We start from the raw sequence: 26,674 nt of genomic DNA, 5'->3' as shown, positions 1-26,674 counted from the left end.
ATCTCATAAGGCGGTGCCTCGTGCTCCTAGCCTGCATAAAGCCACATTGGTCAGGGTGAATAATTATGGCCAGGGCAGCTTTCAATCGGGTGGCCAGTATCTTGGCAAAGAGGTTGATTTCCCCATTGATCAGAGAGATGGGTCAGTATGCTGCACAGGTGTTAGTTGTAGGACCTAGTTTGGGGATGACCCCAATAGGTGGTGTGTCAAGTTCTGGTGGGAAAAGGCCTACCTTTGCAACTTCGTTATAAAGTGCCCATAGATGCTGGAAGGTAAAGTCTCTATATGTGCTGCAGGGCTCTGCATGTTAGCTGTTTGTCCCGGGTGTTTTTCCAGTGACTAAGTCAGAAATGCCTGAGCTCATCTCCACAAGAGTGATCGGTTGGTTCAGCTCTTCCCATGGTCTTTGAGGCACAGTGGGTACTGATATGTCGTCAAGAAGTTTGAGGCCTTTTTCGCATCTGGTCATGGGACAGCTGTGTATAGCTGCCAGTAGAAGTCAGCAAAAGCTTGTGTAATGGCCGGAGTAGTACAGAGGAGCATGCCTTCAGCATCTAGCATTCCAGGGACTATCTGGGAAGCCAGCAGTCTGGTGGCCAACTAATATAGCAACTTGCCATTTTTTTCCCAGTGTTCGTAAACCCTTGCTGAGAAGGTGCACCAAATTTGACGAACTCTTCTAAAGATAATTACTGTATTTCAGCCTGTGCTATAGTGATCTGATGAAAGGCCTCCCCAGTAGGTAACTTAGGAGCTGGGCCTCCAAAAGCAGTGCCTGGGATTCCAGCTAGGTCACGCGTTGGATCTTGTCTTCTTCTTTGCTTGAGATAAAGGTCTATCCCCTGATGGTGGCCTTGCAAACTGCCAAAAGAGTGCAGGCCGGCTCCACCGGTACTTGATTAATCGGGAAGTAAGAACTTAGTTTGTCAGAGAATGTATGAGAACACTTCTCGTCTTTAAGATGGCAGGCATTATGAAACTAGAAAGGTGATGATGAGGGGCCCTAGAGCCTATGCGGAGCAGCAGAGTGGTCACATATTCCCTTGAGAAGGATCTGTTCCTCGGAGACAAACAAAAAGTTGGTGGCTGGCATGAGAATAAGGTCAATACTTATGTAGTTGTGGTGGGCTGCAGAGGTTTGTGTATATTTTCACTGCTGGGGGGTGCCATAACCTCCATGTTTCACAGGAACCTAGAGTAGCCACCCAAATGAACAGCTAGTGGGTGCCAGTGCATCTGCTGTTCAAGGGAACTCCTGTGGAGTCAAGGTAAGGGTTGAAGACAGCGTTAAAGTTGTGGTGCTGTGGGGAAATTCTAGGATAACGTCTGTTAGTGTTTAAAGAAAGAAGTCACCAACCAGGGCAGGTGCATAGTCAGAGAGCCGGTTGAGGCCTTGTCCCTCCATCCTCCCCTACAGGGTGATGTATCTAACATGAGTGTCAGGGGTGACCCCGGTAATCACCATGGGGATGAAGCGCACTGAAGGAGGATTGCTGCCCCTGGGAGCCTCGCACAAAGCCGGCATGGAAATCTCTGTTGTACCCATAGGGAGTAGAAAGGGCCAGTGGGTACCCAACAAATGTGTTTCTTGAAGCATTAGGAATGCAGCGAGAAAGTGATGGGAGTAGTGCAGGACCGTGGACCATTTAAGACAGTCGAATAGTCTGGTAATGTTCCAGGACAGAACTAGGAAATCTGTTAGGTTAGGCATGGGGGCTGGGTAGGACTCAGAAGGAGGGCACTGAACATTCTGTAAGGACAGCTGGGGCTCAGAGCAGTGGCTGGTAAGCGTGCTGATGTAGACAATCTGCTGTGGATGGTGATGTGGTTCAGTGGCATGTGCAACACAGAGAACAGAGACCCTCTTAAGCAAACAAAACGTACCCCCAACAACCCCTCACCCCATAATTCCACCCCCGAAGCATCTATCTTCTATATAACTACAACATAACCCAGAAACATAGTATATATAAGACGTGGAGTGGTGGACCCTCTCCTTGAAGGATCATTGGTTAGCTGTCAAGTAATGCAAAGTTAAACTTAGTGGAAAACCAAGGGGGTCATTACGACCTCGGCGGTCTTTTCAAAAGACCGCCGAGGCCGCGGGAGACAGAATACCGCCATTGCCGGCGGTATTTCTGTCTCCCTATTATGACATTTCCGCTGGGCCAGCGGACGGTAACAGTGTTACCGTCCGCTGGCCCAGCGGAAATGTCACATCAACATTGTAGCCAGCTCGTAATAGAGCCGGCGGCAATGCTCATGTGCAGCGGGTGCAGTAGCACCCGTTGCGCATTTCACTGCCCGAAATTCAGGCAGTGAAATGCGTGACGGGGCTATGCATGGGGGCCCCTGCACTGCCCATGCCAAGTGCATGGTCAGTGCAGGGGCCCCCAGGGGCACCCCAAGTCCCCTTACCGCCGGCCTTTCCATGGCGGCATGTTGCACCGCTGCCCTGGGGATTATGACCGTCAGGCGGAATCTTGGCGGGAAAATGGAGGGGCCGGCGGTATGGCCGTGGCAATTCCGCCACGGTCATAATTGCTGGCGGAACACCGCCAGACTGTTGGCGGTGTTACCGCCAACATACCGCCGGCTGCCAGGGTCATAATGACCCCCCAAATATCTTCCCTCAGCGCAGACAGTCATGTGGGCCCTCAGTGGGTCATATGCCATTAACCATCAGTAAGGAGGTCATCAGTCTGTAAGTGGTAGGAGCTCCCCTGGCAGGACAGATCTGAGTGACTCCAGCGGTGACACCTGCGGTACAGCCTGTGACCTTGGCACAGAGGTGTCTGATTCCAAGAAAGGCAAGCAGGTCATATCTTGTTTACGGTTCTTGTGGGAAGGAGGCTGAATCCTGTTTTTCAGAGGGCCATGTCGTTGCTCATTCTTGGAGAGGGTGGACCTACAGATCAGAGTGCAGTAAGTGGGGTGCCGGATGTGACACTCTTCAGTTAGCCAAGTCCACCTGGCCTCCAGTGTATCAGAGAAAACTTGCTTCCCATTGACAAGCACTTTGAGGTGCACAGGCAATAGGAGCATGTAAGACAAGTGCAGGGCCTTCAATTTCTGTTTGACCTCTGCATATCATTGCCGTTGAGTTTGATCACTCTGGTGTAGTCAAGGAACACCATCAGTTTAAAGTTTTGGAAGTGAAGCTCCTTGATCTGGCAGGCCTCACAAAGGATGCCATTGTGGTCATGAAAATTTAGGATACAGGCAATTTTAGGCCTGGGTGAGGCCCCCGGGATGGGCGATACATTGGTGTTCTGTGTGTGTGCTCCACTATGAACCAGGCCAAGAGCTTATCCATGGGCATCCAAGATTTAAGCCATGCTTCCAAGAATTCTGTAGGATTCAGCATTACCAGACCTTCAGGGAAGCCAACCAGCCAGAGGTTTGTGTAAGCAGCCCAGAAACTTTCATTTTCAATTCAGCTACATCATCTTTCACCACTTATATGCAAAATTCAGCCTCCGTGACTCTGCCAGCAACATTGTGCAGAACTTGGTGTGCTATGTTGATGCGAACCTCTCCAATCTTAGTTTAAACTGTGGCTTGTGACAGACTGATGGCCTGCAGAATGGTGGAGTGGGTTTGGGATTCTGAGATAAGCGGAGCCCTGGAGGGTGCACCAGAGATAGCAAGCCTTCCACCGGGCTGTGGTGAATTTGTCAATTTGTGGCTGTGGAGGTGGGCTTTGTGGGTCTTTTCTTTCCCCATGGCAACAGATGTGGTAATGGCAGTCAAGAAGAGGTGTGTGGCAACTGTCCCAATTGCCCTACTAGTCTGGGGCAGCACAAGCAGCCTGAGTGACCTCAGCAAGTGGCAGTGCCTGGCAGGCCACAACTCCATCCACCGTCAAGGTGCTGGTCCTACAGGGTTTATGCAACCCCCCCATGGCATCCAGGTGGCAGAGCGTGATCTTCTTGTTATGCAAAAGGAGTGAGAGAAGAGGGATAGGGGGAGGACCCATATTTTACCCAGGAGGGGGAATCCCAGATGTACGCAGCCACCAGCCCACCTATATGCAATCTCCAGCATTCCCACCTTGAAAGCCCTTGAGCCGACACTGAAAGACTGTTCAGCTGTCCAAAGGGATGGGGGAGGCAGAGTCCCAGGGGGCGCTCCACAGGCCTCCACTAAGCCTCAGATAAAACCAGGCTGCATCTCAGGAGTTCAGTGCAGGCATCCACAGTGTGGCTAGGAGTCTCCTCTCCACTCATGGAACCCATTGAGTCTGTCTCAGGTCAGAGCCACCGGATCCAAAGGCAAAAGTGACTCCAGCGGAATAGCCTGCAACCAGTCCCAAAGCCACCAGAGACACATATAGCACTGACAAAGCAATTATTCTTCCCTGCTACCCAGGTTGTCCGAAACCAAGGTGGGACCACTCCAGTCCAGGGCCGATAAAATAAAGGAGGGTATGAATGGCTTCTGGAGGAAGCACTGTCAATCAGACTCGTAGGGTTAGACATGCTGCCATCTTAGTTGCAGCTGGTGTCAGTGCAGCAGGCTGCTTGTCCTTAAGGCCATGTGCAGGAGCTGGTGCCCCACATTAGCCCCTCCTAATGGTGCCCAACTCTGCCAGCCCTGTGAGCAAGCAGGCACCAGGGAAGAAGTTAATTAGAGCAACCTTCAGAGGAGGATGATGGAGGGGGTCTGAGCACTCATAGAGGACGACCACCATTTGGAGCCTGAAGCCACACTCCCAGGAATAAATCTTCTTAAAGACCATAGTGACTCCTTTCCTACTTTCTGATCTGGACCTTATTACACATTTCTTTACTGCAGCAGGCTTTCTAATTGTTTTCTGTTTACATTCGATGACATCTTGGGGTCAGAACACCCTGGTCTGATAAATAAAAAGCATTTTTGTAGGTATCCGTTTAAGATACTCAAAATGTAATATGATGGCACTTGACCAGTACGACCCAAACCACAGCCACTAATGCATCCAGTGGCACACCACCACCAATAACTCCAATACAACACCAACATCAATACCACACATCACCAATAGCACCCACTCCAATGCAATACCACAAAGAGCACCACAACTACAACCACAGTACAATCACCACTATTAATATCACACCACCACTGATATTACAAATATAACAACTGGCAGTAATGCTACTGCTAATAGTTACATTAGGCCATAATCAGTAACACCACAATCAACACCACTAATAGCACCCTTACCAATAACACCAGCATCTTTATCAATTCCACCACAGAAACAACTACTGCCAATACCACCAACAAAATTAACATACAGCACCGATACTGACATTACTATTGCCACCACCATCAATTCCATAATCACCACTAATACCACCACCACCTTCAATATCACCACCCAGCGTCATCTTAAGTATTGTCGGAGACTTGGGCATGATCCATTTTGTGGCCCCTTTGGATTTATTACTGTACATACTCAGTTCAGCTGAGTTAGGTGCTCCTGTTTCAAAACATTCCAAACGATACTGAAATGCATTTAAACTTTGAAGGGCAGGGCACTAGCAAAACAGCTGAATGTTCAAGCTGCCTAGCACCCACCAGCCTGAAAAGTGCTTAAAGAAAGCTGAAACATGCGTTGATAAAATAATTATTTTGAGTTTGGATCTATTTTGTGTCTTGAAACAATACTATTTGTTGTGGTATTTAGCATTTCACCAGGATTGTTCCTCGTATTGACAGAAATAAATGAGTGATTTGGTGAATTAAATTTTAGTGCTTTTGCCCCTTTACAACTGGCATTCTTGCTACAGCAATGTTAAACAGATCACTGCTCCAAGGATTTTCACCGTTCCATTGTGTGAAATCTTATAATTTCCTCCTTAAATCTTTTGCTTTGTCCCTCCTCTCCTTTTATTTTACCAGGTACCCTTTCTATATAGGGGGCCCTGATCAATTGCCTACTTTGCTAATTCCTTAAAACATCTCTGTCACTACCACTACAAAACATGACCATTACCACTAGAAATTCGACCATCAATATAGCACCACGAATACCAATACTGCATGTTCACCACTATACCACTAATAACCGCACTATACACTACCAGCAGAACCAACACATTTATTACCACCACCAATATCACCACTGATAGAAATTAAACATCCACCACAAAAAAACACAACCATCAATAACATACCACCACCAGGACCAATATCACCACCACAATACCAATCCCATTCCCAATACTATTACCACCAGTACCACCATCATGAGTACGCCAACACCAGTTCCACCACTACCACTACAAAGCGATGACAAAGCCAATGCATTTGCCTTTGATGTGTTATCGCAGAGAAACTTAATTTCTGCATGACTATGTTAGCATACTTTGTCACATTAAACCTACAATTACTGATTTTCCAATGGTTGTTTTACTTCTTGAAAGGGTGTTAGATAGCCATGAAGGTTAATTTTGTGGGTTGGGTCCGCAGAGAGATATATTCACGATGAAATCTACTGCTACACGGTATGATTTCTAAACTGTACGTACATTTCAAGAAATTAGTGTGAATAATCTCTCATAGTCTGAGAAGAAGATAATAGATTAATCTTTAGAAATTCTATTTTTTCAAAGTTTAGGTTAATTTTTAGATAGCCTTCCGGACAAATAGCTAATCTCTCAATTTCTTTTATAGAAATAGTTTATGTTTTAATTTATTTATAATCTGTAGTAGTATTTCATACTCAGATGGTGTACAAAACGTCTCCCTACTTTAATTTTGGTGCAATTCACAAGGTCATTTTTATATGTAAATGTACGTTTATGGTTGAAAATGGCTTAATTTACACCTGCAATGAATTCACAGGACAATCTTGGCAGGTGTAAATAGTTTTACAACTACCCAGTTCTCAGCCACGAGTGTGTGGATTTACATAATAGTAAACCACAGACAAGGGAGTGAGCAGAGCAGTGCATGGTTTCCAATACATGTTGGTGAATGCCCACAAACTTGTGAACTGGTGATCGATCTTACCCTTTCCCATTTTGGTGCTGGAAGCTTTCCTGCCGCCAGAGGTTGAGTATCATCCTTTCCAGGCTATGAAGGGAAATGGGATACCTTCTGTTTTAGAGGGAATGAAGGCAAAGAGGTTTCTTCCCGGGGAAAGATGTTTCCTCTACAGAGGGAAAAATGCTATTTGCACCATGGTCTGCATTTTTGTTGTGCGTAATTTACACTATTCACAATTATATATTGAAAATGTTTCATAATTCTACCAGCAGTACACCTAGAACCATGCACCTGGGTCAGCTCTCCAGGCATACTACCGGGAATGTTTGTAGTAAATCTGCACTCGTTGGTAAGAGTAATTTTCTTTGTGAATTGGCACCTTTGTTTTTTCCACTGTAACGTTTAATAAAATTAAACATTTGTCATTTGTAAGTTTTGTTGATTTCTGGTCTTGAATTTCAAGGGATGATCTAAGTTGTGCGATAAAACTTTAGGAAATCCACATTAGGGCAACCTATACAGAACATGTACCGAGTAAGAAGTGAAGAAGGCAAAAATTTAGATAAAATTAAGTGATACAAAAATTATTACTATTTATTTTTTGCTTTGCAGTTATCCAGTTCGGTTTTGTCACTCTATTCGTCGCCTCCTTTCCTCTTGCGCCTGTGTTTGCACTACTCAATAACATCATAGAAGTGCGCCTCGACGCAAAAAAGTTTGTGGCAGAATTGAGAAGGCCTGATGCTGTCCGAGCTAAAGATATAGGTATGCGGCAATGCTACGTCTGGCAGAGCCCTTCTTATTATATGTAGCTTTGATGATGTTCAATGATTGCTTTTTTTGTTTCCATCAAAAATCTAAGCTCATTTCAAAGCATCACTATTAAATCGTTTCGCAGGAATCTGGTACAACATTCTGAGTGGCATCGGGAAATTTTCCGTCATGATTAATGTAAGTATTGAGTTTCGTCTCTCTTTGAATTTATGGGTTTAAAAGAAATCACAAATTGAGCTAACGCGGGGGAGCTGCTCCTTGCTGAAAAGTCGAGCGCAGTTAATGAGTTTCCTCTTATAGCTTCTCTTATGTTGTAATTTATAACCAAGGCATTTTCCATTTATGGATATACAGTATTGAAGACATTTATAGAATTAATGGCGAATACGGCAGTAATGTCTTATCTTAATTACATGTCTGCACAAACTCAGATTAGAAACATTTAATATATTCTTTCCCATACTGCTGCAAAGTAAATTGTATAGTTACAGCAAGCCTTTCACTTAAAGCACCGTTTAAGAATGATATCGTAAAGTACGATGATATAATGACTAATTTTTGTATTGTCCTTTGAATGTCCTTTAAAGATGCACAGAACCTAAAATGTTCTTGTTGTATATACAGTTTTAAAATGTTGTCCATAAATTCTTTGTAAAATATTTTCATTGAAACACCAATGATGCTTAACTAGTTCAAATGCTTTTGTTTTTTGGAAAGGGCAGGAGCACCATGCATTAATTAGGCAATATTATCTAAGGAGGAGGGAACTTTCAGGTGGTAATTGACTGAGGTACATTCCGGGTCCCAACGTGAAGTTGAGGGCCCTACCCACATAGGAGTGCCCCTTACTTTGGATAATTCTGCTATTGTAAATCAGACCCCTTCAATTTTGGGACAAATTCACAAAAATGTTTGTTGGATGGTGTGTGTGTTTTTCACAGGACTACTTAGGTATGTTGTGATAAGGCTCTGCCTTTGTGGTCCTTTGAAATGCACAGTGAATGCTTGGTTTTGTGTGTCACAAAAAAGGACCAATTATAAAGAGTGATACCAGACTTACGGCACAATCGAAAACGTGTTGGTGGTATCACAGTAATTTTAGGAACTTTAGTGAGTTGTAAGGTGATTTTAACCTGTGGGAAATGTGCATCCATTGTTTGGTTTGATGACTCTTGTTTGAGAGAAAGTGTTTTTCTGTTATGATTTTGGCATAGATGTTATGGAAGGTGCTCCAGAAGCTAAAAGAGAACACATTTTCTATAAATTCAGAAACATATTCCTCAGCTACATGAGAAACCATTCTAGCAAGCTAAACATATACTTTGAATAGCAGCAGGAGTTTTGCCACAGATCTTAAATGAATATTAGGAGCACTAGCTTTCTATGTTCGCAATAAACGTGAGGCATGGTGAGGAAGATATTTAGGAATTTATAGAACATGTGCCTTCATTTTAGCTTTCTGGAGTATTAACCATAATTTCTATGACAAAATAAAACCTTTTGTTTTGTACAGTTACTGTAGTCTCCTCCATAGGAAATTTTTCACCTCTGATCCAAGCAACATGACATTAAAGTGAGCACACATTTGTCATGAACATGGAATATTAGCAATCTAGCTGGAGCAGAGAGAGCAACAGGAAGCAAACAAGGCAAGGATAGCGTTGTGATGCCAAGGTGGGCATAGCTTTCAGGATGGTAGTCTGGGAATTGCTGGTAAGAAGCATTCTTAGATATTGTTAGTGTTTCGGCTGTGGGTTGTTCCAGGGGATAACTCTTAAGGAGATGGGTCTTGAAACTTTTTATTAAACTGTGCAAGTGACTGATGTTTCTAATTTGTGATTTATGGTACCCATGGCAGCATCGTTTGTTTCCATGGGTCACTGGAGTGTGTTTCACTCCTTCATGTTGATATGAGACCCATCTGTGAGCCAATGTCCTTCCAAAGTTGTTGTCTGGTGGCTTTGGTGTCCTTATCTTCTCTCTGTGATGTAAAATCTCTAATGGCAAATTTTGGTGCACCTTTAATTATCGAATTTTGGGTTGTTTACTGTGCTTTGTTTGTTTTTGTATTTTATTTTCTTGGAGTATAAGGCATTGAAAGGGTATTGAGTGCAAATAAAAAATGCTACTGAAATACTATGATTCGATTTTACCTGCGTTTATAAAATATGGATTGCTTTGAGGCATAAACAATATATCACTGTGTGGTTAACATGGCTTCCATCTATACAACGTCATCCTCCTCAAAGACTGTACTGGTCATTCATTTGCAATACATTTCGTCGAGTAAACTTAAATGATTATCTTTTGTCCCTCAGGCGTTTGTAATTTCAGTCACATCAGACTTCATCCCACGTCTTGTGTATCAGTATATGTACAGTCAAAACGGGACCATGCATGGCTTCATCAATCACACGCTCTCATATTTTAATGTCAGTGACCTCAAAGAAGGAACGCAACCCTACAATTCCGATTATACACAGGGTGTGACATTCTGCAGGTAATGTGATTTTTTAAATGTTCTGCAATAGACCCTATAGTTTTATAATAGTGTTAACTGTTAAGACTAAAACGTGTGTGTTTGGGTGCGTGTGTGTGTGTTACATTTACCTGGTTTGTCAGTGCACAATCTTGAATGCTTGTGTCAACCCAAAATTTACATTACGGTTAAAGAGCTCTGTCAGTCCATCTCTAGTTAGATGGTGTGCAACAAAACAAGACCACTATGAAGACTTCACTGATCTGTGTTTTTTTAGAGAGACAGCATCTATTGTGATAACACAAACGTTCTGTGTATCCTATATGTCATGCTCAGGGTTCTTCCAGCTCAGTACTGGAGCTATTCACGACAACAAAACAAAATACAACGTAATACTCATTTGGTTATAAATCTATTTGAATCCTGGGAACGCAGGTGAGATTTGTAGATGGCTGGGCTTTAAATTCAATATGCTCACTGTGTCTGAAGATGAAGAAAACTGATCGACTGTCTATAAATGAGTGTACAGCTTTGTAACAAAGCAACTCTTATTGATAATTAATGTAACAACAAATATAACGTAATATAACGTAACGTAAATATAACGTAAGAATGTAATTAGTGCTCAATTTCTGAACTTATTTGCAGGTGATGGGCACCTGCAAATAAGTTCAGAAATTGAGCACTAATTACATTCTTACATTCTTGGGGCCCACGCATTAGCATGATATCATCAGACTTTGACGCAGTGCAAGAGTGGGGAGAAAGAAAGAGGGGAGAAAGCAAGGAAAAAAGTGACAAAGGGAAAGGACTAAGATGAAAAAGAGTCTGCAAGAATGAGATAAAGTGACAGGAAGTATAAGGTGTAAAAAGAAGCCATTAGTAGGAACCAAAACTAGGCAGCCATGGTATTCAGCAGCCCCCACGGTGGCATCACCTGCGTTGGGCAAAGAAGAACAACTTTCGTTCCTTCACCTATGTTTTTTTTGCAAATTAAAAAGAGCCTATTAATTACTGTAGCTTATCTATCTTACTATCAGATTTAATATAATTACTGTTTATTTATCTTAAACCAGCAACTCATTGTAGTTAAAGGGAATAAAGTCTTATATCAAAGCCTATGAATCACATATGCCATTCTGGCAATGGATGGAATAGCAAATGGCGTTTTGCTGTAAAATGTCAAACTTGAAATGAAAACAGTAATATGCTTTCAAGATGATTTCATTGGCCTTTTCTGTAGGGTGTAACAGAACAAGTGAGATCTTGACTTTAAAAAATGTGCGGTCATCTCTGAGTGTTCTAAGGCACTGCCTGTCTGAACTCTAATCACCCAGTAGGGAATGTGTTTGAAAGGAAGAAAGCTGTCCCTTCATATCTCAACCCCATGCACCAAAGGGTGAGACTAACTGCTAGAAATGGGGTCTTTGGTTGGCAGTCAGGTGACCCCCTGTCCAAGCAAGGACCCTCACTCAAGTAAGGGTAATAGAGAATCACTACAATCAATACACAAGTCAAGTTATCAATAAAAAAACAAAAAGAGTCTTCATTAAATTTTAAACACACACTAACGCTGTTAGCATGAAAATGTACCTTGGGCGTGTCAAAAATAACCCAGCACGGGCAAGTGTGCATCAAAAAAGGGCTTGCGGCGTTGATTTCACTCACGAGCGAGACAAGACCTTTCGTCGTTTCTCCTTTAGTCGGGTCAGCCTGCGTCGTTTCTTCTCTCCGCAGGAGAGCGATGCGTCAATCCGATCAGCACTCTCGGGTCCAGGCAGGCCTTGTGCCATTTTTACACGTTCAGAGGTGTTTGTGTCTGAAATCCAGCCGCACGATGATCCGAAAACCACGCAGCGCAGGTTGCAATCTTTTTCAACCGCAGATCGGAGTTGCGTCGATCGGCGGTCGGTGCATGGATTTCTTACTCTTGGGCTGCCAGCTTCTCCTTTCAGGGCCCCAGGAACTGGATGGGCATCACTTGGCAGGGTAGGAGTCTCTCCAGATACTCCAGGTGCTGGCAGAGAGAAGTCTTTGCTGTCCCTGAAACTTCAAACAACAGGAGGCAAGCTCTAAAGCAAGCCTTTGGAGAGTTCTTCACAAGAAGGAAGGCAACACAAAGTCCAGTCTTTGTCCTCTTACTCTGACAGAAGCAGCAACTGCAGGATAGCTCCACAAGGCACAGTCACAGTCAGAGGTTCCTCTTGGTTTCCAGAAGTGTTTTAAAGTCTGTGGTTTTGGGTGCCCTTCCTATACCCATTTTGCCCTTTGAAGTAGGCCTACTTCAAAGAAAAGTCTCTCTGTTGGCCAGTCCCCAGACACACACCAGGGGGTTGGAGACTGCATTGTGTGAGGGCAGGCACAGTACTTTCAGATGTGAGTGACCACCCCTCCCCTCCCTCATAGCACAGATGGCTCTTCAGGAAATGCAGACTACACCCCAGCTCCCTTTGTGTCACTGTCTAGTGAGAGGTTCAACCAGACCAACCGTCAAACTGACCCAGACAGGGAATCCACAAACAGTCAGAGGCACAGAAATGGTATAAGCAATAAACTGCTCACTTTCTAAAAGTGGCAATTTCAAACACACAATTTTAAAATCAACTTTACTAATAGATGTAATTTTAAATTGTGAGCTCAGAGACCCCAAACTCCACATGTCTATCTGCTCCCAAAGGGAATCTAGACTTTAATCATATTTAAAGGTAGCCCCCATGTTAGCCTATGAGAGGGACAGGCCTCTCAACAGTGAAAAACGAATTTAGCAATATTACTACATCTCCTACCTTAATCATACACTGCACCCTGCCTTTGGGGCTACCTAGGGCCTACCTTAGGGGTGTCTTACATGTAAGAAAAGGAAAGGTTTAGGTCTGGCAAGTGGGTACACTTGCCAAGTCGAATTTACAGTTAAAACTGCACACACAGACACTGCAGTGACAGGTCTGAGACATGATTACAGACCTACTTATGTGGGTGGCACAACCAGTGCTGCAGGCCCACTAGTAGCATTTGGTTTACAGGCCCTGGGCACCTCTAGTGCACTCTACTAGGGACTTACTAGTAAATCAAACATGCCAATCATGGATGAACCAATTACATACACATTTGGTAAAGGAGCACTTGCACTTTAGCACTGGTTAGCAGCGGTAAAGTGCCCAGAGTAACAAAAACAGAAAAAACAGAGTCCAGCACACATCAACAACCTGGGAAACAGAGGCACAACGTTAAGGGAGACCACACCAAGGATGAAAAGTCTAACACGTGTCCTCCCCAGCTGAAAGTGGGGAGCAACTACCCAACCTCATGGGAGTTCTCATCACTAAGGCGGAAGAACCTGGACAGACTATCAGCATTGGCGTGTTCTGTACCAGGACTGTGTTCCCACCGTAAAGTCCATCCCCTGTGGGGAAATGGACCACCTCAACAGTTTTGGATTCTCACCCCTCATCTGCATTAACCATCTGAGGGACCTGTGGTTGGTCTGAACCTGGAAGTGAGTCCCACACAAGTAGGGTCTTAGCTTCTTCAGCGCCCAGACCACAGAAAAAGCTTCATGTTCTATAGCACTCCACCTATATTCCCTGGGAATTAACCTCCTGCTAATGAAGGCTACAGGTTGATTTAAGCCCACGTCATTAAGCTGTGAGAGTACTGCTACAATACCATGCTCTGAGGCGTCTGTTTGCACAACAAACTCCTTGGAGTAGTCAGGTGCCTTCAGTACAGGTGCTGTGCACATGGCAGCCTTCAGGACATCAAAAGCATTCTGGCAAGCCTCTGTCCAGATCACTTTCCTGGGTTGATTCAACTCAGTCAAGGGGGTAACAATGGTACCATACCCCTTGACAAACCTCCTGTATTATCCTGTGAGACCTAAGAAGGCTCTCACTTCAGTCTGGGTCTTGGGAGGCTCCCAAGCAGAATGGTATAAATCTTTGGCTGTAGGGATGCCACCGGGTCACTCCCCACCTGGTGTCCCAAGTACACCACAGAACCCTGCCCTATTTGGCACTTGCTCGCCTTAAAAGTGAGGCCTGCCTTCTGCAGGGTCTCTAACACTCTCCAGAGGTGTTGCAGGTGTTCCTCCCATGTGGAACTAAACACAGCAATCTCATTCAGGTAGGTGGCACTGAACTCATCCAGCCAAGTCAACACCTGGTTGACCAACCTCTGAAAGGTGGCAGGGGCATTATTCATCCCAAATGGCATCACTTTAAATTGAAAGTGTCCATCTGGGGTAGAAAATGCTGACCTCTCCTTGGCCCCCTCAGTTAAGGCAATCTGCCAGTACCAAGACGTTAAGTCAAATGTACTGAGGTACTTGGCAGCTCCCAACCGGTCAATGAGCTCATCAGCTCGGGGGATTAGGTGTTCGTCAGTCTTGCTGACTGCATTGAGTCCCCGGTAGTCCACACAGAACCGGAGTTCTGGAGTGGCACCAGGTGCAGCAGCCTTTGGGACGAATACCACTGGGCTGGCCCAAGGACTGCTGGAGTGCTCAATAACTCAATAACAATTTTGGATACTTCATCCTTAATGCAAGCCCTGACCCTGTCAGTAACCCTGTAATCCTTCTGTTTAATGGGTGGACTGTCCCCAGTGTCCACATCATGTATGCACAAGTATGATACCTGGGATCAGGGAAAACAGTGAGGCAAACTGTCCCAACACATGGTGACAGTCACTCGGCTGCTCTTCAGTCGGGGAGGTGGAAAAGATCACTCCCTCTACAGATTCATTTTTCTCTCCTGCAGACAGGAGGTCAGGAAGAGGCTCTCTCTCCTCCTCCACCCCATCATCTGTCACAAGGAGCATGGACAGTTCAGTCCGCTCAAAGTGTGGCTTGAGGCAGTTGACATGCAGGACCTTTATAGGGTTCTTTGGAGACTGCAAGTCCACCAGGTAGGTGACTTCACTCTTCTGCTCCACCACCTCAAATGGCCCAGTCCACTTGTCGTTGAGCACCCTAGGCTCCACTGGTGCCATCACCCACACTTTTTGCCCAGGTTGAAACTCGACTAGAGTGGCATTCTGGTCATACCAGCGTTTCATGTCCTCCTGGCTTGCTTCCAGGTTCTCCTGTGCGAGACTCCTGAAGCAGGCAGTCTGGTTTCTCAGAGCCAGCATGTAGCTGAATACATCCTGGGGGGGTTTACAAGGAGCTTTTTCCAAAGCCTCCTTGAACAGACTTAAAGGTCCCCTCACAGGGTGGCCATAGATGAGATTAAAGGGACTACACTCAAGTCCCTTTTGAGGCACCTCCCTGTAGGCGAACAAAAGGCATGGCAAGAGGACGTTCCACTTCCACCTCAGGGGCTCTGACAGGCCTATGATCATGTTTTTCAAGGTACGGTTGAATCTCTCAACCAGACCATTACTTTGGGGGTGGTAAGGGGTGGTGAACTTGTAGGTTACCCCACACTCCTTCCACAGAGACTTCATATACGTGGATATGAAGTTGGTATCCCTATCAGATATCACTTACTTGGGGAACCCCATGCGGGTAAAAATCCCCATCAAAGCACGACCCACCACAGGGGAAGTGATTGATCTCAAAGGAATGGTTTCTGGGTACCGGGTGGCACGGTCCACCAAGACGAGGATGAACCTGTTGCCCATGGCTGTCTTGAGATCCAGAGGCCCCACAATGTCAATACCTACCCTCTCAAAGAGAGTACTGACAACAGGCAAAGGTTGGAGGGGAGCCTTACATTTCCCCCCACTCTTGCCACTTGACTGACAAGTCTGGCAACACCTGCAATGTGCATCTGCGTGCCTGTGCATTAGGGGCCAGTAAAAGTGGGTGACAAGCCTCTAAAAGGTCTTGTCCTGCCCCAAATGTCCTGCTCAAGGCACATCATGAGCCAACCCCAGTAGGAAGGCCCTGAAGCACTGGGGTACCACCAGCACACGGGCTGACCCAGGCTCAGGAACCTTAGGTTCACTATACAGGAGGTCATCCTCCCAATAAATCAGGTGTGATCCTGGCTGCTTGCCAGCCGCCTGGTCTGCAACCTACTGCTGCAAACCTTCCCAAGTAAGGCATGTCCTCTGTGCTGCACAGAATGCTTCCCTGGTGGGCCCCCCTTCCTGCTGCCACTGTGACAGGTCGGGGACCTCACCCAGTTCAGCCACCTGTTCCCCTGTAGGCTCTAGGGTGTCACCCTCAGGTTCCGCCTCCTCCCAAACCATAGGAACTTCTGGGCTTGGTTTCCCGCACCCCCTGCCCTTCCACTTTTTGGCGGTACTCTGGGCCACTGTTCAAGGCTCTAGGGGCTCTTGACCACCCTGATGGGCTGCCATTAACCGTGTGGATACGCATACCCACCCAGGCAGACCCAACATCTCCAAGTGAGACCTGTGTTCCACCTCCTTCCAAGGGAAATACTCCAGGTCATTGCCTAGCAAACAATCAACAGGCATGGTTGGACTCACAGCTACCTTCAAGGAACCTGAGACCCCCCCATTCAAAGGGAACATGCGCCACTCTGCAAAAGCACTCTGAGTTGTCCACTGCAACTACTTGGTGAAGTACCCGGGGATCAATCTGCTCTTCAGACACCAGTTGACTCCTCACTGTAATCACACTGGCTCCTGTGTCTCTCGGAGCCTTCACCCTCTGTCCATTGATGGTCACCCACTGCCTGTACTTCTTAGTGTTCTCGGCGCGAGGGTTCTCTGGACCATCGCACTGTCCCCTAGTGAGACAAGGGTCATCTCAGCTGGCTCCCACCCACCTGGAACCAACTCCTCTCCAAGCGCTACACTGGCCAAACCCTGAGACGGCGCACCAGTGAGTGCTGGTGTACTTTTGGGATATTTGTGGTCCCCCTCTCATGACCCATCTGGTCAAATGCATAGCACTTACGTGGGGGACCAGCTGCCACTGGCTTCCCTTTGGAGAACCTTGGCTTCTTCTCACTGGGGGATGGGAATCCTTACCCTGGGAATCAGTTTGGGGCCCTTTAAAGAACTCCCCCTGTTTACCCTTATCCCCCCTTTCTTCTGAGAGAGACCCTGCCCACCCTTGGCGTGGTCTCCCCCATACCTCTTTTGGACCCTGGTGCTCTCCCAGCGGTCTGCTTCCTGGGATCAGTCAGCTTGCTGTCAATCAGGTGCTGGAGCAGCTCTGGAAAACATAAACTGTACAAGTTCTCCCAAGCTATCAGATTGTAAAGTCCCTCAAATGTAGTTACCTTACTGCCCTTCACCCAACCATCCAGTGACCTGCATTAAGAATATACACATTCCAACCATGTTTGGGATTCCTTCTTCTTGAAGGACCTAAACTTATCCTTATACTGCTCAGGGGTGAGACCATACCTTGTGAGTAGGGCATCCTTCATGATAGTGTAGGTGAGATTCTGAGCATCCCCTAAGGCTTTCAGTGTATCCCTCCCCTCTACCTCATACTGCTTCCAGAGACCCACCCCCCAATGAGCTTCAGGGACCAGATTCATATGGAGAGGAGGCTCATACCCCTTAAACCACAAGTATATGTCATCTACCCTTTTATGCTCCTTCACAGGATCTTTAGGAATGTGCACCCTCCTTTCAGGCTGCACTGTGATGTGGGTGCCACCATCCCTACTAGACTGGCTCGTCTGATCCAGCTCCCTCAAGCTGAGCTCATGATCCAACAACAACTTTTTCTCCTCAATGGCCATCCTCATTTTTTCCAACTGCCTCTGGTGCCCCCTCTCTGCCTGTCTGTCCTGCAATTCTTCAGGGGTTAGACCCTTTGATGAGACACTGCTTCCTGCCCTGGAGACCATCTCTCTGGGTATAACAGGCCCACCCACAATACCATTGTGTATGGAATGCTCTTCCTCCTCCTCATCCTCCTGCTCCTCTGTGTGCCCTTCAGTGTTTTTGGCTGTCACCCAGGCCCTCAGTGCCTTTTGCAGCTCCTCCTTCTTGGATGAGCTCTTAATTGGACAGTCAAAACTTTTACAGAACTGCTTTAACTGAGCCTTGGTATAGCTATCCAATTTCTCTAGGTCAAAAGCAGTTCCAACTGATGCATTTCCGGATTGGGACATGATGAAAAGTCAACAAAAGTACAAAGTTCCAAAAGGCAGAAAACAAGTTCCCAAATGAAGTTCAGAAGCCAATCAAAGATTACCACAAAAAATGGATGTAGGAAAAAATGCAAGAAAAAGAGAAAAAGCAAAAGTCACAAGACAAGTAGTATGTGGTCACATAGTGGTCTGCACTCAAAACAGTGGTGTACACTTAATCACTGTATATCAAGTACAAATACAAGTCCAATCCCAACCGCTGATCACCAATGTTAGAAATAGGGTATTTGGTTGGCAGTCAGGTTACCCCCTGTCCAAGCAAGGACCCTCAATTTAATCAGGGTAATAGAGAATCACCCTCAGCTAACCCCTGCTTACCCTCTTGGTAGCTTGGCACGAGCAGTAGGCTTAACTTCAGAGTGCTAGGTTTAAAGTATTTGTACCAACACACACAGTAACTCACTGAAAACACTACAAAATGACACAACACAGGTTTAGAAAAATAGAGAATATTTATCTAAACAAAACAGGACCAAATACACAAGTCAAGATATCAATTAAAAACCAAAGAGTCTTCCTATGATTTTAAACAAACACTAACACTGTTAGCGTGAAAATGTACTTTGAGAGCGTCAAAAATAACCCCTCACGGGCGAGTGTGCTTCAAAAAAGGGCTTGCGATGTGTTGATTTCACTCAAGAGCGAGACCTTGCGTTGTTTCTCCTTTTGTAGGGTCAGCATGCGTAGTTTCTTCTCTCTGCAGGAGAGTGATGCTTCGATCCAGTCAGCACTTTCGGGTCCGAGTCGGTCTTGCATAAATTTTTTTACACGCCCAACGGTGTTTGCATTGGAAATCCAGCCGCACAATGATCTGAAAACCACGCAGTGCGGGTTGCGATCTCACCAGCCTCGGTCAGCGATGCTGTGCATTGTTTCTCCAGCCCCGGGTGTCGCTCTTCAGGTCGCAGTGCAGGTGAGCGTCAGTTTTCAGCCGCAAGGCTGGTGGCCCGTCAATTTTTCAGCCGCATTTCGGACTTGCGTCAATCTTTTCTCCACACAGCGGTCGGTGCGTGGATTTCTTACTCTTGGGCTGCCAGCTTCTCCTTTCAGGGCCCCAGGAACTGGATGGGCACCACCTGGCAGGGTAGGAGTCTCTCCAGAGACTCCAAGTGCTGGCAGAGAGAAGTCTTTGCTGTCCTTGAGACTTCAAACAACAGGAGGCAAGCTCTAAATCAAGCCCTTGGAGAGTTCTTCACAAGAAGGAAGGCAACACAAAGTCCAGTCTTTGTCCTCTTACTCTGGCAGAAGCAGCAACTGCATGATAGCTCCACAAAGCACACATCAACAAACTGGGAAACAGAGGCAAAAAGTTAAGGTAGACCTCGCCAAGTACGATAAGTCTAACACTAACTAATTTTCACCCTGTATAGTTCCCCATCGCTTATCTTACTTATATATGTGCTTAAAATCCAGTGGTAAGATATTGCTTTATTAGAGAGGCAGCCAAGATTATAAGCAACAATTGTTTACAAAGTTGGGGGCGGGATGGAGGGTGGGACTATACTGCACTTTGTAGAGGTGAGTCTTTCGTTTTTGTTCAAATTCTCATACCACTGCCTTCATCCTTAGGCCAGCGGGGGTCAAGCAATAGAAGAATGTAAATACCCACAAAAATACAACATTTCACCCCATCCCCCCTCCTTTAAATGGCAATACCCTGGTCTATCAACATCTCTCTGTACATCCAGGTTTTTATGGTTGCAAAATTCATGGTGATTTACACTGATTGCATCTGTCTTTGCTACTATATTTAGTGCTGGGCTTGTGATAATTCCCCTAGAATGAGGTATAGTACTTTAGGGTAAGGTGGGCAAGAAAGTAACTTATATTCAACTGATAGGATAATGATGACAGGTGCCTATTCAGTCTCGTACGGTTCCAGCGACAATGTAATCTTTACATAACTATCTAGCAATCTGTCTTGGGTTGTTTGTAATGTTTCTTTTCCCCACTGTGACAGAATCCCCTGGGGAGCCACTATGCAGGGTGACTGCAAGTAATTTATCTCTTGGTGTTTTATGAGATCTCCTGGCCTGGAACGAAAGACCCAGGAGAACCAGTCCCGGGTATTTTTGTATCTGTTTATAAAAAGCTTGCAGTATCTCTTTCAGAGCCTTCCTCAACTATCTTTTCAATTTGGGACAGTGCGACAGTACGTTTGTTAAAGTGCCCGTTGCTCCACGTCCCCTCCAACAAAGACTAGAGCTTGATTTGTCCCACGCTCCTATTTTGTCTGAGGTCCTATACCAATGTGTCAAAACTTAACACTCGGTTTCCCTTTTCTTAGCGCTTTCGACTGAAATATGAGCTATTGTGTGTATGTTTATTCCTTGTGTTTAACAGCTTTATCAAGTCTTATTGCCTGAGGCTAGGTCTACCAGCTGCCTGTATAGTGGTGACACCATTTTCTTATAATATGTCCCAACTTCCAACATTTGAAAAAAAATCATTAACAGGCATGCGGCCTCATTTGTGATCGATGAATGAAGCACCTGACCTTTATAAAGGAGAATCATTCTGTTTGTAGGATCTCATGGTGTTTCTTTACATCCTCAAACTCATGAAAAGCAAACTTACCATGACACATCTCTTCTTCCACTTTTGTAACCTCTTTTTCCATTTACGGGTACAGTCTGAATTAAACTAGGTAAGGTGTGCATGTTGAGGGAACTGATGTGAGTACTACGCGTCAAAGTCAATCTGTCCCATACAGACAACATGGTCCACGTAATACGAGAGGAATATAATCCCCAGCTTCTGTGTCATATTGGAAGCCAAGGGTCTTGCCATAGTGGGATACCTAATATAATGTGATCAATAAAACAGCATTGTCACACCTTTTCTACTTTGACCACTTCACTAGGCACAGCCAACACTCCTTGTTTTATATTTTGCCTGCTAACCTTGGTGACTTTCCCTGCAACATGTAGTTATTGATTAAAGCCTGCAGTTGTTCAATGATTACACATGTAAGAGCAATGTAGAATTTTCTGCAACTCTTTCATTCTAATTATTGCTATCCTGCCTAGCCATGAGAAGTGGTTCACATGCCATTTTGAAAACCCTGCCTGATTTCTTTTATAGCTTCGCCACCAGTGTGGTGGTTCGACCCAATTGGATTCACAGCTATGTTTCTGTTTCTGTTTTCCAAAGTACTGTCTCTGCTTTCCATTGGATGAGGATCTGACAGCTTAGTGATTCTATCTGTTGTTGTAGGAGATTAAGTAGCAGTAACTCTAAATTTTTTATCTTGATAGTAAAGCCTGGCACTACACAGTAGTCTTCAAGTTCCTTTAGAAGTGGTGACATATAGAGCTACGAGTCTGCTAAAAAGACCATCATCTAATCTACAAACATTGTCAGAATGAACTTGTCTTTGCCTATAGTGACCTCTTTGATATACTCTCTGATTGTGTTTTGCCAAAGTGTCAGAGAAATTAGGGTGGGAAAAGAAAGAAGCCCTGCATGGTACTGCACTCAATCATCATATAACACAGGTCCTGAGTAAACAATAGCTGGCGATTAACATGTATTAAAGCATCATCCAAAGGCTATTGTCTGCAATATTTGCTCCATGGCTGTCCCGTTAACCCTCTTGAATGCCTTTCCTGAGTTCAGCAAAAACAGCAAAACATTGCAAAATTTCCGTTTTGTGTGTTCTGGGATGTGTAGGAGTTTCTTGGTGTTGTCCCCCTAGTGTCAGCTCAGAAGAAAACCCTCAGTGGTCTCACCCAATCAACTGAGGTAGGAGAGGATGCAGGCACATAACTAAGATGCTAACAAAGACATTTTTCGATATATTTAACAGAGATATTGGTCTGTTTAATGCACAATGAGAGGAATCTTTGCCCTGCTTAAGGATAACCACCACCTTTGCCTCTCCCATTGATTTGGTTATTTCCCCTATTCCCCAAAAATCATTCAATAGATTTGTTAGTATGAGTATCAGAGTATGGCAGAGCAGTTTCAAAAAGACACCGGGCTAGCAGTCTGAGCTTGTTGCTCTCTCCAGTTTAAGTTAGCAGATAGCACATATACCCTCTACCTTTGTCGTAGACTACTTTGGGCTCACCATCCAGAACTATTGTATCTAAGATGATTATGTAGAGAACACTCTGGGGGTTATTCTAACTTTGGAGGAGGTGTTAATCCGTCCCAAAAGTGACGGAAAAGTAACGGATTTACCACCAGCCGTATTACGAGTCCATTATATCCTATGGAACTCGTAATACGGCTGGTGGTATATCCGTCACTTTACCGTCACTTTTGGGACAGATTAACACTCCTCCAAAGTTAGAATATCCCCCTCTGTCTCATAGGTTACCTTTACCTCCTTTCTACAATGATTTTGGTAAAAGAGTTGAAACGCCTCTGCTATCCATCCACTGTCTGTCTGTCTTGTGTGGTCTACTATTTCTTTTACCCTGTCTGCATTCACTTTGGTTTTTAACTGGGAAGCAAGTCATTTCAAAACTATTTTCCAGCTAAGTAATATGACTGTTTAGTTCACAGGAGAACACAATCTGTCCTGTGTAATCAAGAGCGGATAGCTCAGATTGAAGCACCAATATTTAATGCCATCATTTGTTTGTGGCAGTTTGCTTGTTTTTCCTTTTCATATCAGAGTTGCCATTCTAGGTTCGCCCTAGCCTCACTTCTGGCTTTTTAACCCCTTCGCTGCCAGGCCTTTTCCCCCTCCTGTGCCAGGCCTTTTTTTGCCTATTTGGGGCAGTTCGCGCTTAGGCCCTCATAACTTTTTGTCCACATAAGCTAACCAAGCCAAATTTGCGTCCTTTTTTTCCAACATCCTAGGGATTCTAGAGGTACCCAGACTTTGTGGGTTCCCTTGAAGGAGGCCAAGAAATTGGCCAAAATACAGTGAAAATTTCGTTTTTTTCAAAAAAATTGGAAAAAGTGGCTGCAGAAGAAGGCTTGTGGATTTCCCCCTGAAAATGGCATCAACAAAGGGTTTGCAGTGCTAGACTCAGCAGCTTCCTAGCTTTCAGGAACAGGCAGACTTGAATCAGAAAACCCAATTTTTCAACACAATTTTGGCATTTTACTGGGCATACCCCATTTTTGCAATTTTTTGTGCTTTCAGCCTCCTTCCAGTCAGTGACAGGAATGGGCATGAAACCAATGCTGGATCCCAGAAACCTAACCATTTCTGAAAAGTAGACAAAATTCTGAATTCAGCAAGGGGTCATTTGTGTAGATCCTACAAGGGTTTCCTACAGAAAATAACAGCTGAAAAAGAAAAATATTGAAATTGAGGTGAAAAAAACATCAATTTTTCTCTACGTTTTACTCTGTAACTTTTCCCTGCAATGTCAGATTATGGAAAGCAATATACTGTTACGTCTGCTGGACTCCTCTGGTTGCGGGGATATATAGGGCTTGTAGGTTCATCAAGAACCCGAGGAACCCAGAGCCAATAAATGAGCTGCACCCTGCAGTGCGTTTTCATTCTATACCGGGTATACAGCAATTCATTTGCTGAAATATAAAGAGTAAAAAATTGCTATCAAGAAAACCTTTGCATTTCCAAAAAGGGCACAAGATAAGGTGCTGAGGAGCAGTGGTTATTTGCACATCTCTGAATTCCGGGGTGACCATACAAGCATGTGAATTATAGGGAATTTCTCAAATAGATGTCTTTTTTACACACTCTCCTATATTTGGAAGGAAAAAATGTAGAGAAAGACAAGGGGCAATAGCACTTGCTTTGCTAATCTATGTTCCCCCAAGTCTCCCGATAAAAATGATACCTCACTTGTGTGGGTAGGCCTAGCGCCCGCGACAGGAAACGCCCCAAAGCGCAACGTGGACACATCCAAATTTTTGGGAGAAAACAGAGGTGTTTTTTGCTTAGTGCCTACCTGTAGATTTTGGCCTCTAGCTCAGCCGGCACCTAGGGAAACCTACCAAACCTGTGCATTTCTGAAAACTAGAGACCTAGGGGAATCCAAGGAGGGGTGACTTGCGGGGCTCGGACCAGGTTCTGTTACCCAGAATCCTTTGCAAACCTCAAAATTTGGCTAAAAAAACACATGTTCCTCACATTTCTGTGGCAGAAAGTTCTGGAATCTGAAAGGAGCTACAAATTTCCTTCCACCCAGCGTTCCCCCAAGTCTCCCGATAAAAATGATACCTCACTTGCGTGGGTAGGCCTAGCTCCGGCGACAGGAAACACCCCAAAGCGCAACGTGGACACATCCTAAATTTTGGAAAAAAACAGAGGTGTTTTTTGCGAAGTGACTACCTGTAGATTTTGGCCTCTAGCTCAGCCGGCACCAAGGGAAACTTACCGAACCTGTGCATTTCTGAAAACTAGAGACCTAGGGGAATGCAAGGAGGGGTGACTTGCGGGGCTCGGACCAGGTTCTGTTACCCAGAATCCTTTGCAAACCTCAAAATTTGGCTAAAAAAACACATGTTCCTCACATTTCTGTGGCAGAAAGTTCTGGAATCTGAGAGGAGCTACAAATTCCCTTCCACCCAGCGTTCCCCCAAGTCTCCCGATAAAAATGATACCTCACTTGCGTGGGTAGGCCTAGCGCCGGCGACAGGAAACACCCCAAAGCGGAACGTGGACACATCCTAAATTTTGGGAGAAAACAGAGGTGTTTTTTGCGAAGTGCCTACCTGTAGATTTTGGCCTCTAGCTCAGCCGGCACCTAGGGAAACCTACCAAACCTGTGCATTTCTGAAAACTAGAGACCTAGGGGAATCCAAGGAGGGGTGACTTGCGGGGCTCGGACCAGGTTCTGTTACCCAGAATCCTTTGCAAACCTCAAAATTTGGCTAAAAAAAACACATGTTCCTCACATTTCTGTGGCAGAAAGTTCTGGAATCTGAGAGGAGCTACAAATTTCCTTCCACCCAGCGTTCCCCCAAGTCTCCCGATAAAAATGATACCTCACTTGCGTGGGTAGGCCTAGCGCCGGCGACAGGAAACACCCCAAAGCGCAACGTGGACACATCCTAAATTTTGGAAAAAAACAGAGGTGTTTTTTGCGAAGTGCCTACCCGTAGATTTTGGCCTCTAGCTCAGCCGGCACATAGGGAAACCTACCAAACCTGTGCATTTCTGAAAACAAGAGACCTAGGGGAATCCAAGGAGGGGTGACTTGCGGGGCTCGGACCAGGTTCTGTTACCCAGAATCCTTTGCAAACCTCAAAATTTGGCTAAAAAAACACATGTTCCTCACATTTCTGTGGCAGAAAGTTCTGGAATCTGAGAGGAGCTACAAATTTCCTTCCACCCAGCGTTCCCCCAAGTCTCCCGATAAAAATGATACCTCACTTGCGTGGGTAGGCCTAGCGCCGGCGACAGGAAACACCCCAAAGCGCAACGTGGACACATCCTAAATTTTGGAAAAAAACAGAGGTGTTTTTTGCGAAGTGCCTACCTGTAGATTTTGGCCTCTAGCTCAGCCGGCACCTAGTGAAACCTACCAAACCTGTGCATTTCTGAAAACTAGAGACCTAGGGGAATCCAAGGAGGGGTGACTTGCGGGGCTCGGACCAGGTTCTGTTACCCAGAATCCTTTGCAAACCTCAAAATTTGGCTAAAAAAACACATGTCCCTCACATTTCTGTGGCAGAAAGTTCTGGAATCTGAGAGGAGCTACAAATTTCCTTCCACCCAGCGTTCCCCCAAGTCTCCCGATAAAAATGATACCTCACTTGCGTGGGTAGGCCTAGCGCCGGCGACAGGAAACACCCCAAAGCGCAACGTGGACACATCCTAAATTTTGGAAAAAAACAGAGGTGTTTTTTGCGAAGTGCCTACCTGTAGATTTTGGCCTCTAGCTCAGCCGGCACCTAGGGAAACCTACCAAACCTGTGCATTTCTGAAAACTAGAGACCTAGGGGAATCCAAGGAGGGGTGACTTGCGGGGCTCGGACCAGGTTCTGTTACCCAGAATCCTTGCAAACCTCAAACTTTGGCTAAAAAAACACATGTCCCTCACATTTCTGTGGCAGAAAGTTCTGGAATCTGAGAGGAGCTACAAATTTCCTTCCACCCAGCGTTCCCCCAAGTCTCCCGATAAAAATGATACCTCACTTGCGTGGGTAGGCCTAGCGCCGGCGACAGGAAACACCCCAAAGCGCAACGTGGACACATCCTAAATTTTGGAAAAAAACAGAGGTGTTTTTTGCGAAGTGCCTACCTGTAGATTTTGGCCTCTAGCTCAGCCGGCACCTAGGGAAACCTACCAAACCTGTGCATTTCTGAAAACTAGAGACCTAGGGGAATCCAAGGAGGGGTGACATGCGGGGCTCGGACCAGGTTCTGTTACCCAGAATCCTTTGCAAACCTCAAAATTTGGCTAAAAAAACACATGTTCCTCAC

At 45.3% G+C, this 26,674-nt stretch overlaps 1 protein-coding gene across 2 annotated transcripts in view; it reads left to right on the top strand.

Moving 5' to 3' along the window:
• ANO2 (anoctamin 2) overlaps nucleotides 1–26,674 on the top strand; it is a 1,564,866-nt gene that overhangs the window by 1,500,149 nt on the left and 38,043 nt on the right. For both annotated transcript variants that reach the window (XM_069228438.1, XM_069228439.1), the window contains 3 exons: nucleotides 7,591–7,743; nucleotides 7,877–7,929; nucleotides 10,071–10,252. In XM_069228438.1, the coding sequence (XP_069084539.1) occupies nucleotides 7,591–7,743; nucleotides 7,877–7,929; nucleotides 10,071–10,252 (388 nt within the window). The remainder of the gene's footprint in view (nucleotides 1–7,590; nucleotides 7,744–7,876; nucleotides 7,930–10,070; nucleotides 10,253–26,674) is intronic.

This window comes from Pleurodeles waltl, chromosome 4_1, assembly GCF_031143425.1.
Source record: "Pleurodeles waltl isolate 20211129_DDA chromosome 4_1, aPleWal1.hap1.20221129, whole genome shotgun sequence".
Taxonomy (NCBI): domain Eukaryota; kingdom Metazoa; phylum Chordata; class Amphibia; order Caudata; family Salamandridae; genus Pleurodeles; species Pleurodeles waltl.
The sequence above is the reverse complement of the archived record's forward strand: the minus strand, read 5'-3'. Positions and strand labels throughout refer to the sequence as shown.